The sequence below is a fragment of the Cololabis saira genome, chromosome 11 (genome assembly GCF_033807715.1).
Source record: "Cololabis saira isolate AMF1-May2022 chromosome 11, fColSai1.1, whole genome shotgun sequence".
Classification (NCBI taxonomy): Eukaryota; Metazoa; Chordata; class Actinopteri; order Beloniformes; family Belonidae; genus Cololabis; species Cololabis saira.
In genome coordinates this window covers 24,572,128-24,584,941 of record NC_084597.1, presented here as the reverse complement: position 1 = coordinate 24,584,941, position 12,814 = coordinate 24,572,128, and the positions used below count along the sequence as shown (strand labels likewise).

At 38.8% G+C, this 12,814-nt stretch overlaps 1 protein-coding gene and 1 pseudogene across 1 annotated transcript; one reads left to right on the top strand and one right to left on the bottom strand.

Annotated features, from left to right (window-relative positions):
• The first annotated feature begins 982 nt into the window (after window positions 1-982).
• LOC133454442 (myosin regulatory light chain 2, smooth muscle minor isoform-like) lies at window positions 983-1,736 on the top strand (annotated as a pseudogene).
• A 2,553-nt stretch (window positions 1,737-4,289) lies between these two features.
• wbp1 (WW domain binding protein 1) lies at window positions 4,290-11,148 on the bottom strand. The gene is made up of 4 exons (XM_061734120.1): window positions 10,760-11,148; window positions 8,966-9,068; window positions 8,449-8,616; window positions 4,290-6,805 (listed from the first exon to the last, which is right to left on the bottom strand). The coding sequence occupies exons 1-4, from the start codon at window positions 10,820-10,822 to the stop codon at window positions 6,291-6,293; spliced, it is 849 nt and encodes a 282-aa protein (XP_061590104.1). The 5' UTR covers window positions 10,823-11,148; the 3' UTR covers window positions 4,290-6,290.
• Window positions 11,149-12,814: the final 1,666 nt, after the last annotated feature.

Here is a 12,814-nt window from a genome sequence, read left to right as displayed (position 1 = left end):
AATTCTATCAGTACCACAACTAACTATACACGGTATTTTAAACTCAACCCGACCACTTGTCTGATATAAACCCTCCGGTAAATATAACTGTACAGTACATGTTAGTTTCAATCCAGTGGCTTTATAATGTTTATACACCACATCCTTTTCTCACAAGACGAGCACACTTCCCCAGAACAAGATCAAATGCTATGTTCTACCAATTCACATCTCTGCTCTCTTACTACAAGCATGCTGATACTACACAAATAAGGTTAGAAAAAAAGAAAAAGAAAAAAAAAAGCATCTACTCTACTAAGGCATCATAAAATCATTTTCCACATATAGAGGCTATATTTTATTGTGCAGCTCCATATTCAAAACTCCCCTCTATAGAAATTCAGCAAGGCAATTTGAGGTGTGCTTTCAAAAACAAAAAAACATATATTTTAGTACTTCTGTTAATGAGTGTGCAGTCATGCCCACACTGCAACTACTGCTCTGAAAGGTTATTGTCACATTAGTACGGCTTCGAGTTCAAGCACATGCTCACTTGCGTAACACTGACATCGAGATGACTGCAAACCTTTAAATACAACATGCCTGTAAAGGACTGTTGATTGAAGCTGTGCATTTTGTTTCACTCAGTATGAACAAATGCAGTTACCGAAACTTTTGGTAAACTTTACCCACAGCAGTAAGTAATCAGGACGAGCACAACCACAATGACCACCTGCAGCTGTGAGCTGTAGGAAAAAGGAAACACTTCTTCGTCACAGGGGTGAATGGACACTATTATTCAGATTTGTGCACTGAACTGTCTTTCAAATGCATACGATGAATGCAGATTTCTTTTCAGACCAAACTTAAACGAAAGCAGTTAGTCCCCAGTTCAGAGAGTGAAAAGATATGCTATGAGGAAGTCACGGTGCATCTTTGGAGTCAGTGCGGTTATAACAGAAAGTTTAAACAGCTTTTTTATAAATATAGATTTAACCAGGGCATGGCTACTTACAGTAGGCCTGTAGAGATGCGTCGATGTCACCGCCACGAACACGTGACATTGACGCTTATCTCCATCTGCTTGTGGATGTGCTGATAATTGAGTGCACTGCTTTTAGTATTTCATTTTAAAGTTTCTTCAAAAGGAGGGAGGACTGCCAGCCACCAACATGTCAAGCAAAAGGCCAAGTTCAAGGAGGCTTTCAACATGATTGATCAGAACAGAAATGGCTTTATTGACAAAGAAGACCTTCATGACATGCTTGCCTCGTTAGGTAAAAACCCTACTGATGAGTACCTGGAGGCTATGACCGGGCCCAATCAACTTCACCATCTTTCTGATCATGTTTGGGGAGAAACTTAATGGCACAGATCCAGAAGATGTGATTCGTAATGCGTTTGCCTGCTTTGATGAAGAGGGAACAGGTTTGATTCAGGAGGAGTACCTGAGGGAGCTGCTCACTATGATGGGTGACAGGTTCACAGACGAAGAGGTGGATGAGCTCTGCTACGAGGCGCCCATTGACAAGAAAGGCAACTTCAACTATGTAGCATTTACACGTATTCTAAAACACGGTGCAAAGGACAAGGATGATTAGTGACAGAGGCCGTGCTGTGTGAGGTTCATCCTGTGCTTCGTGCATATCTTTAATGGGTTTCCATTTAGTTTAGAAGAGCTATATCATGTAGTTTGCTACTGAATAAGCTTCACTGTGGTATAGCTGGCTGAAGGTCATTTGTTTAATAAGCTGCTCTCTGGGTCCCCCCCAATCTGCACATCTGTAACAACACCACTTCAGGGTCTGTGTTAAGCTTGTAGAGATGTATGAAAAGACCATTATGGATAAAGCTGGAAATAAACTGATACAAGATGTTTTACTGTGAGAAAAAAAAAAAAAAAAAAAAAAAAAAAAAAAAACAGTTCGCCCTTTGCAGAATGGAGACCAAAACTACGACCTCCTTACTGCGTTCCCAACAAAGCCTTGAAAAAAGCCCCCCCAAATTAGTCTTACATCATAAAAAGTATAGGAATACTTTAAATTAAGTACCAAACGCCGTTTGAAGTTGATACCAGACCAGCGCAACAGCGATGTCGGAGCATAAAGCGGAGGCACCCATAATTGCAAAATATAATAAGCTAAATAATTGCAAAAACGAACGTCACATGACGACATGATGGTATGCATCAGGTCGTACGTTTGATGTTTTCTGGTCATAACTCTGTTTACCGGCATGAAAAACGCATTTTTTATTGGTTAGCAGAAGCTAAAGTGTCACCGGAAAATCATTCCGGCCTGAAACAACTTGTTTTTTTTTTTAGTTCCATCCGCTATAGAAAGGTACCTTTCGTGATTAGACTTTTTATGTAATAAAAGCAGTACTCGAGTTGTAAAAAAAATAAATAAAAATAAAAAATTCAGGGGGGGATGGTGGATTTTATCATATGGGGACAGATAATTTGTGCCGATTACAAATAATACAATATATTACAAATAATAGCACTGACCAAAACACCTGCAGAAATACTGCAGGAATGACATAGCAGTAGTTAAATGCAGCCTTCTGTAAAAGCTTTAAATATCCACTGGGCTTACATCAAATACATAAAAACGCAACAATAAAAAACAGTTTTCTGAACTTATCAATATGCCTCTGTCCTTCACAGGATAAGTAAAATAGATAACTGCAAAAACTCAAAAATCTTAACAAGAATATTTGTCTTATTTCTAGTTAAAATATCTCATTTTTAGTTAAAAAAAAAATGCCATCCCCCCTCAACTTGAGTACTGAATAAAAGTATGTAATTTAGTGTGAAACAGTGCCCCGTTTTATCCAAATATTTTATTTTTATTTATTCTTGATAATGTTTTGCATTGCACTGCATTTTTTTTAAAATCTTCTGAAATTTTTTACAAGATACTTATGTTGGACTGTAAGAGTAAACAGTTGGCCTATTTATTTTGTGTAATTGTATTCTATTTTTATTTTGCTGTGCAAAACAGTTTAATAAACTATATTATGGATTTTTTTTTTTTACATTTATGTGATACATTATGGTTTCTATTAATCGAAAAACAGAAAAATAATCGTTAGAATAATTACTAATCACTCATTAGATTAGTTGACTAATCGATAAAATAATTGCCCTATTAATCGTTTTTAAAATAATCATTTTCACCCAGCTCTAACTTACAGCACAGAATATAACCCCATGGAGAACGCATCTAGATGGTGAAAAAAGGTCAGATAGGTGCAGCACGTTGTGAGCATGAGTGCCTGCGCGAAGCAGTGTGACCTGAACCTTTACACTATTTCCATTTTAACACAAAGAAAAAAGCTTTATCACCGTTTCAAACTAAATTCTGAAAATAAAACATCCCGATTCACCTGTAACTATTTGTCCTGCACAGGACTAGTAATTATCTGTATTGAATTGCAATTTACAGTGGGTGTCTGACCTAAGATGACTGATGTGTCATGTTTTGTGTGCATACTGTACAGTATATAAAAATAGCATGACATGCAATGCCTACAGAACATGAAGCCAATCAAAATAGATTCTGTAAGTCGCTTTGGATAAAAGCGTCTGCTAAATGACAGTAGTAGTAGTAGTAGTAGATTCTGAGACTGTGCCAACATTGTATAAACTGCAGAGCAAAGCTTGAAAGCATCTCAATTTGCTAATGTACTAACCCCTCTGATGCCAGTGGAAAATACCTCTGCACATCCTTCACACCGCCAAGAGCTACACGGGCAAAAAAGACAAAAGACAGAACCATCTACCGATCTACCAGCCCTGCAAAACAGCATAACATGGCTTACAAAGTCCTAACAAAATAAGGAAACATCATCCACATATCTAAAGGTTTAACCCCAGTCCACTCTTGACCAAAATATATTCAAACAGAGTAGAGTGGCCACTGTATACCATCATCATTGCAACTGATGTGCAAAGCAAGTAACACAACTGCTAGAAAATGCAAATTAAGTCAAATGAATACCAAATCGTGCCTCATGCAAAACACAGATACTATTTCCATCATGAATGCTGCGTTAGTGATTTTAGGCAGATGCTGCAGCAATTTACAGACATGCACACACACACACACAACTCAGCCTGTCTACTGCACTCCAACACTCAAGAGTATAAACTCGTGCAGCCCCTGGAAGGAACTTTGTTGCAAATTGATGGTGACACTTGTTGCAAACCCGGTTACGAAATGAAAAAAAAATATAGGAGCAACTACATCCATCAATGACATACAAACTGAACAATAAGTCCTTCAAATATTATACACGAAACAAAATACACTAATGTAGAGCCACAAAAAGGCTTTTTATTGACTGAAAAACTTGGTGGCATAGCCCATTTTGTTATTCTATTAATTTACTGCAGTCAGGAACTTGTGTCTGTCTGTGTATATGTGTGTGAGTGAGTGTGGTGCGCACACACACACACACGCACATAATAAAGCGAGAAAATGCTGAGCACCTCTTACATCATGCTAATTAGTGGACACACACTTGATGTGACAACAATGTGAATATCAAATTTAAGAAGGGTCAGCATGACATTGAAATCTGAAAAACCAACCAGGAAAGTCTGAACTCTGCGCTGCTGCAGTGTTTAGTCTCCCCCACTGGAGATCCACAGCCTTCACATTAGATAACGCCAAACATTGGTTTGTATCACACGGTGAAACACGCACTCAGCTTTGGAGAAAATGAACATATTCGCTTTTCATTTCATCCAATTTAATGCTGAGTTTTCAAGTGGTTTGTTTTTGACTCGTCCGCTAAGTCACAGCGGGGATAAGGGAGAAATGTTGTTGACCGAGCTGGCATGCTTCTGGTGGACCATCCTACTGGAGGTAAAATGTCAGCTGGAAGGCTGTACGGAAATGTCCTGACGTATGAGAGCGGCGGGACAGAAAAGGAAACATGACAGCAGTACTGAAGGAAAGGGCAAGGGAAACCGTCAATTTTGGATTCAGTCACAATCATCTGCTGTCTTCCCACCACTTAATGATGTTTTCATGTTTAATACTACAGGGGGAAAGAAAAAATCCAAACAGAGTAACATTGTGTAATTGCTGCTTTCTCCATTAACAAAAATGACAGGAAAGAAAGCCTGGAGTCTGCTCATGTATTATTTATCTGTCCTAAATAGGGGCCATAGAAGATTAGATGTCGTCATCATCATCATCATCTTAAATTTCATGTATATGCAGTGTTGGGACTAACACGTTATTTAGTAACGCGTTACAGTAACGCCGTTAGTTTGGGCGGAAACTAATACTCTAACGCATTACTTTTTAAATTCAGTAACTCAATTACCGTTACCAAACGGTGCGTTACTCCGTTATTTCTGGCTACAGTGAAGCTTTCTTTCCCCACACACGGAGACCAGAGGAAACGTAGTGAGCATGTGTGTGCGTTCAAAAACATGACGGTCATGGCGAGCCAAGAGAAGGCGAGTTGCGCAACGTGGAGATATTGTCATTACAGTAATCCCTCGTTTTTTGCGGGGGTTACGTTCTAAAAGGAACCCGTGATAAGTGAAATGCGCGAAGTATGAACCTTTTATTTTATACAAGGCTTCAAATTGCGGAGATCAGCACCACCTCGCACGTATTTCACTGCTCTTCTGACTGCGCTGCTGCATCCTGACTCTGCTCTGCAGCGTCTTTTTCTTCTAAAGCCTGCAGTGCAGGTGTTTTTTTAGAGAGAAGAACATAGTTATAGGTAGTTGTTGTCGCTCTTTTTTTCTTCTGGGCAAAAAGATTCTTATAAACCGACATGTCACCATGGATTATATCTGAGAACTAATGAACGATTCATCAAAGACTCCCGTTCTTGAGCTGCTGCTGAAACTCATTGGCCGTTCCAGGCATTATTGCTAAGCGACCAACGTTATTGACACAGGAAGTGAAGAAGCGGGGAGACTGTTTAGCCAATCAGAATGCAGAACACGATGCAAATCCATACAGTATCATGCTGAAATGAAGGCTAGAGGGACAATGGGGCATTAATGGGAGCATTTAAAATAATGTTGTTTTTTTTAAGTAACTAAAACGTTACTTTTCATAGTAACGCATTACTTTTTGGTCTAGTAACTGAGTTACTGAGTTACTTTTTAATGAACTAGTAACGGTAACTAGTTACTATTTTTCAGTAACTAGCACAACACTGTGTATATGTATTAAAGCACAGACAGTTCTGATGATGATGACGATGACGATGGCCACAATTATCACCCTGTGAGAAGCAGGAAGCTGCACTGGTAGGCTGGTTAGTTACACTGTGGGTCACACCATGTGGTCTCCTGGACTGGCGTTGGCGGTATGGCCAGACACCTCTGAGGTGCATTCCTTCTGTCTGAAGGTTTCTGGCTGGTTACCGGAACAGCAGCCCCTGTCGGCGATGTTGCACACCCTGTTCTCTTCATCACCTTCCTCCTCAAGCCCTGTGCCGTCGTATGTATCCAGGCGGCAAACGCAAACTTCAATCCCTGAGTCTCCGGTCACATGACGGCGTCGAGTAACAAGCTCCTCATCTTCCTCTGCGTTCTCTTCTGCCTGACGCGGTGCCTGGACTGGGAGCAACTCCGCCTCCTGCTCTGCTGATGACCCTGAAGCTTGACAGTCCATCCTCGGCTCTGCCTCAGGCAGTGGTTGTGACATGGACCCCGTGTCTGACTGGTTCAGCTGAGTAGGGAGAACTGATGTTGACTCCGAAGTGCTTACAGAGTAAGGAGGAGGTGGAGTTGGAGGATGGGCTACAACTTCTTCATAGTCTGGAAGCTTGTAGTCATTCCAGAACCCTGAGGGTCGACAAATGCAAAGGTTTTAGCTTCTGGAGTGATTTCAAATACTTATCAATTCGGGTTTGCACCGGAAATTAAAATTTCGATGCAATGGCATTGTGGCACATTGGTGAATATGGCATATTTACAGTTTATATGAATAAATAAAAGAAAGAAGTATACTTAAATAGTATACATAAATATAGAATATGAATAGAAACATAATTAAAACTAACCTTCCAACAATTCACCTGCTCAAACAAAAGTTGTTAGTATTTTCTTTTTTCCAAAGCCCTCAACTCGAGTACCGTATTTTCTGCACTATAAGGCGCACTGAAAATCCTTACATTTTCTCAAAAACTGTCAGTGCGCCCTATAATCAGGTGTGCCTTATGTATGAATTTTGTTGTGCTTACTGACCTCAAGCCAGTTTTATGCGGTACACTGCACTCAAATCTGTCAAAATGTTATAGTGCGACTTTGGTAAGGGACGCAGCCGCTCCACTTGGTTGATTGTCGGACCATTCCCAGCTGACACAGGGATGTGAAGTCGTCCTTGGTTGGATGCGGGTTGCAACGTTATATAACTAATTATGTAGCACCTTATAACCCGGTGCGCCTAATGTATGAAAATAGACCAATTCATTGATATTGCACCTTATAATGCGGTGGGCCTAATGGTCCGCAAAATACGGTAAAAATGTCAAAATATTTGCACAGTCTTTGTTTCATGCTAATAAATGTCTAAGTTTATTACATTTTCAAGACAAAGCTAACCACTATGCAAAATAATTTGTATGCAGAAAAGCAGCTCCCAAAAGCTTTAACACAGTTATATGCTGAGCTGTTACCACATGAATTGCTTATTACAATTTTCCTCAGGATGAAAAGCCAACTAATTTCAATGTTGTGGAGTCACTGTCTAAGTATGCCCCCAGTGAGAGTTGTGTTCTCATTCCTGACTTGAAGTCAAGCATGTCTGATTTGAGATTCACACTTTCACAACTGTGCACCTAGATCCAACTTCCATTTGTGACATTAACAGATATGATATCCGGTTCTAGGCTTCAGCAAAGATCCAGACCAACCACTGACATTAGTGTGGCATTTCTGCTTTCAGTGATGCAATTTCAGATCCGTTTCATTAATACACACAGGCAATTGAGTATGTATATATGCCAAGATCAAGACAATGATCAGTATCCAACCATTTATGAGTTATAAGTCCATTTTAGGGCTGGCGCTTCATTAAAGAGGAAAGGAGAACATAAGGCGTCTTATGGGTCTGAATAATCCAGAGTTTTACTGTGGAAATGCAGATATTGTATTGGGTCTTAGTGAGGAAGCACAGAGCTGTGTCAAAGATATTCCTAATCACTTATGCACATGAGCTTTGAACTGTGCAGACAGGGTTGCTGCAGAAAAGATGATCCAAGCCTTTCTAGGCCTAACCTGTATTTGACACACAAATATCAATCTGAGATTGCCCTCTCCATCTGATAAAGTGGGCACCAAGCAAATGTTAGAGGTACTGAGACATAGATGATCTATACAAAATCTGCAAGACATAAAAAATAAAATAAAAAAAACTTGCAAGGCTGAAAACTTTGGCACAAATATTAACAGCTAAAAATCAGAATGGGAACAGAAAGAGTACTCACTTAAACTGAGAGGTGGAGGGGAAATAAAGGAACTGGAAGCTCCTTGGTAGGCCATGAGGCTGATCTCACGTTGCCGTTGCTCCTGTTGCATACGCATTTTAACTCTCCGATGTCGGTAGGCACAGCAGCAACTGAGCATGATAATCAGAGACCATACTAACCAGAACCCTGCAAGAGGGAAGAGACTCGATGTAAATGGATCATCAATATTATACAAAGTATCTATTACCAGAGCCTCTTCTGACTCAAGAACTTCACAAGGAGAAACTACAGAAATTTAATACAACACTGTTTTAAACAAACTAAAAGAGGCATATTTCCAGCATTGTATAAGTTAAACGGCACATAGTTACTTAATTAAACAGAATTTATCTGAAAATGAAACTAATCAAGAACAAAACCACTGCTGCAAGAATTACATTTCAAAAAGCAATGATTGAAACAGTAAAGAGAAACGTATGCAGGTCTAAATGAAAGTCAGGGACATAAAAAAATAAAAGTATGCAAATATACTTACACCAGAGTTCATAGTAGTAAGTGCAGCATTCTGTCTCGCCACAGCAGTACCCCATCTCACAGCGATAATATTCATTGTTTACCCCCAAACACGTTCCCTTTCCCTTAAACACACATAGGAGGCACAAACAGGGAATACCAGTCAATACTTATTCACACAAGCAAACAAGGAAATGACCAGCAAACTCAACAACCTTTCTCACTGTCACCTCAATGCAAATGAATGTGTTTGCACATTTCTGCTACATATATGACAAGTTATACACACACAGACATATATATATATATATATATATATATATATATATATACACACATACATACGTGTGTGTGTGTGTGTGTGTGTGTGTGTGTGTGTGTGTGTGTGAGAAAGAGAGAGAGAGATTTCTGCAACAATAAAAAGCTGCTGACTGCAAAGTACATTTAAGCACGTATTACAAAAAAAAATGTCAGGACTGGAAACCAAGGACAGAGGAGGTTGGTAAGACAGGCTAATAATATATTTAAGACTAAATAATGTGGGTGTCAACAGTCAAGTTTTGTCTATCTATGACTCCAATGCAAAGGTTTTATGAGAAACCTCTGATAAAAGAAATACCATCTGCCACTTTCTTAAACAATCCCCCTTGATTCAGGGAAATTTGAAATATTGATTCTACCAGGAAATAAACTGGATAATTGGAGCATCTCCAGCTAATATAGTTTAAATAACTATTTAAATTATCCCAATTATTATAAAAAATGTTTATTCTTTGATCAGTCCATGTTGTTTATGTAATAAAAGGACCATCTGATCTACATCCTCATATGTCTTATTTTTCTAAACAAATTCTTTTTTTCATTTTAAAATTAAAAACAAAGATTGAAAATGCAGACATTTAGAAATCTGGGTTTTCAGAATAGTGTGAAATCACAACATAAGTATATATATATATATATATATATATATATATATATATATATATATATATATATATATATATATATATTGTATTTTATTACATATCAGAGTAACTAAACATTATACCGAGTTACCAACATACTTCAGGACTTTAGATTCTTGTTGGACTGGAAGAATTAAAATGTTATACTTTTGAGTGTGTCTGACAGAGTTGACACAAATCAAGTTCTAAAGTGAAACCATTTTTTATTTAGAACCTGTTCCTTTACATGGTTAAATAGCTAAGGCCCTTCTCTACAGAAATATACTGTTCCAATGAATGCATTATAAAAATGTGCATACAAAAAAAAAAAAGATTTTTTAAAACCTGTCTTGTCCCTTATCTCAAGAATCCCTGTAGTTATTTAAAATATATTTATTTCCTATTTTATTTAATCACGTAAACACTGAGGTGTAGTTTATGTCATTTTAATTGTGGACTGTTTATTTCATTCTTACTCTTATTTTATTATATTTTAATAGATGTACTTTGCACAGTGGCTCAAAGAGAACTGTAATTTAATTTGTGCTGTATGTCTATGTAGCATATCTGTCAATAAAGCGTGAAACTTAACATCAACACCGATAAAATAAGTCGATTTACCGGGTACCCCCGTTAGCAATGGCTACCCTTAATCTCGAAACTCTGCGTTTAAAATTGATATCGAATCGATAAAACATATCTATGGATATTTTCCAGCTGTCACTTAAATGTAAGCAGAATATAAATACAAACTTTCCCTGCCTGACGCCCAGCTTCCTTTGTGGAGGAGAGCGAGGGCCTTCACCCAGCCCAAGAGCCCCGGCCTCGCCTGCGAGCTGCGCCGACCCCCGTGAGCCCCAGCCCGCGCTTACCTGAGCCAGACAGGTCCCGGTACAAAGAAGACCCACAATGGATCCCAAAGTTTTCTGCAGCATCTCTCTGGGTTGTCGCCCGATGATTTCAGGGCGAACATAAAGTAGTCAGTCAAGTAGACGACTTGTTGCAGCACCGGCAGCGGACTGCGGCTCGCAGCGGCTCAGGATGTGTTTGTTGTTTGACCGAGAAACACGCTGCTGGTGCTTATATGCTCCGAGGCCAGGACTGGTCTGTAGGGGGCGCTGTTTGGCCGTCTGCGACCAGAACTTTGAGGAAAGCATGTGGTTTTACATTGCAGCTTGGTGTGGTTCGTCAAACAAACCAGTTTTCAAAGGCTAAAAAAATAAAAATAAAAAATAAAAAAATGCACCTGCCAGCAGTTGTCCTTAAAAAGGGTTAAAATTGAGAGAAAAGAAAAGTCAGATCAGCAGAAAATAGGAATCAGGTTTATATGGTCAAGTTTGAACATGCCAGACAGGGAATTTGACTCCGGTTATTTCGCTCACTGTACAGTAAATAGACAAATGACCCGTAAAATACGGAATTGTCCTTTATTTGAGAAAAAAATGTTGCGTCCCGTATTGAACTAATACGGGACACGATTTGTACCGTATTTTCATTAACTTTTACACCTTATTCTAGTTGAATTATTGAAATAAGTTAACTTTTACACCATATTCTAGTTGAATTATTGAAATAAATTAACTTTTACACCATATTCTAGTTGAATTATTGAAATAAATTAACTTTTACACCATATTCTAGTTGAATTATTGAAATAAATTAACCTTTACACCATATTCTAGTTGAATTATTGAAATAAATTAACTTTTACGCCATATTCTTCACCTGTAACTATATTATACATCTTGGCTGATGTGGACATACTTAGCATAGGAGGATATTTCAGTTGCTAGTATGGTTGTCTGTCTCTACAGTCATGCAAGTTCAATGCCATTAAAGCACTTTAAACTTTAAATCAAAGCATTTTGTTTTTTCATATAAAATAAACACATTTTTATTCAGTTTAGAAGTTTTGGGGCTTTTTTTTTTGGCTCCTGCGCTGCTGAATTCACGGCGTCCCTTATTTCCATTTCTGAAAGGTGGCAACCCTAGCTCCTATTAACATATGTACAATTAAAAAAAAAAGTGAAAGGTGCAGTAGTATGAGGTAGACATGGTTATTGAAAGGTGCATTGTTACAGCATATGGGGGGGGGGGGGGGGGGGGGGGTGGTAGTGGCTACAGAGGTGGGCTTGGGTCTGGAGGACTCAGGTTCAAGCCCTGGAATGGCAACCAAGATGAACCACCTTGGGCCCCTGAGCAAGGCCCTTAACCCTAATTGCTCCATGGTGAGTGTGTCTCAGATGTAAGTCGCTTTGGATAAAAGCGTCTGCTAAAATAACAGTAGTAGTCGTAGCATATGATTGATGTTATTATTATTATTATTGCACAGTTGATTGATTACTCTGAGACTCTATGAGTGATGAGAGTTCATCAGAGCAACAGCTTGGAGGAAGAAACTGTTTCTGAGTCTGGAGGTTTCGGCGTGCTCTGTGCTCGTCACAAAATGATGCAAAATACTGTTTATTTTATAGAAGAATATATTAGGAAATTAATCGAACATTACCATGGTGGCTAGGGTTGCCACCTTTTAGAAATGAAAATAAGGGAGGCCCACCAGAGATCCTCGGGGCACGAGCACCATGGGCCCAACTTCTGTAGGGTGGGTTACCCACATCAGTGGTATGCTTTATTTTATGCCAGTGCTTTTAGTAAAGGGTTGATCAAGAAAACAGTAAGACACACTTAAAGCTTTTCTGCCCTCATTATCCCTATAGTCATTCTTTTTACAATTTTTCAATCCAGTAGAATCTTTTGATTCAGTTTATTTCAGTCCACACTATTAGCTGAGGTTTGTCTGGCTGTGTGTTACACCTGTGTCATCTCAGCTGCACTAACCATGGGAGGAGTAGGATGACAAGTTGTTAATAAAATTAAACATTGGTTTGCTGTTGCTTATGGCTTGAAAGGAAGTGAGGTCATCCAAA

Bases quoted from the DNA above. Each gene is read 5' to 3' on its own strand.
- wbp1 (XM_061734120.1), bottom strand. From the start codon at position 10,822: ATGCTGCAGAAAACTTTGGGATCCATTGTGGGTCTTCTTTGTACCGGG. The intron at 9,069-10,759 runs GTAAGCGCGGGC...TGTGTGTTTAAG, and splicing joins CCGGGACCTGTCTGGCTCAG to GGAAAGGGAACGTGTTTGGG. The intron at 8,617-8,965 runs GTAAGTATATTT...TCCCTCTTGCAG, and splicing joins TTACTACTATGAACTCTGGT to GGTTCTGGTTAGTATGGTCT.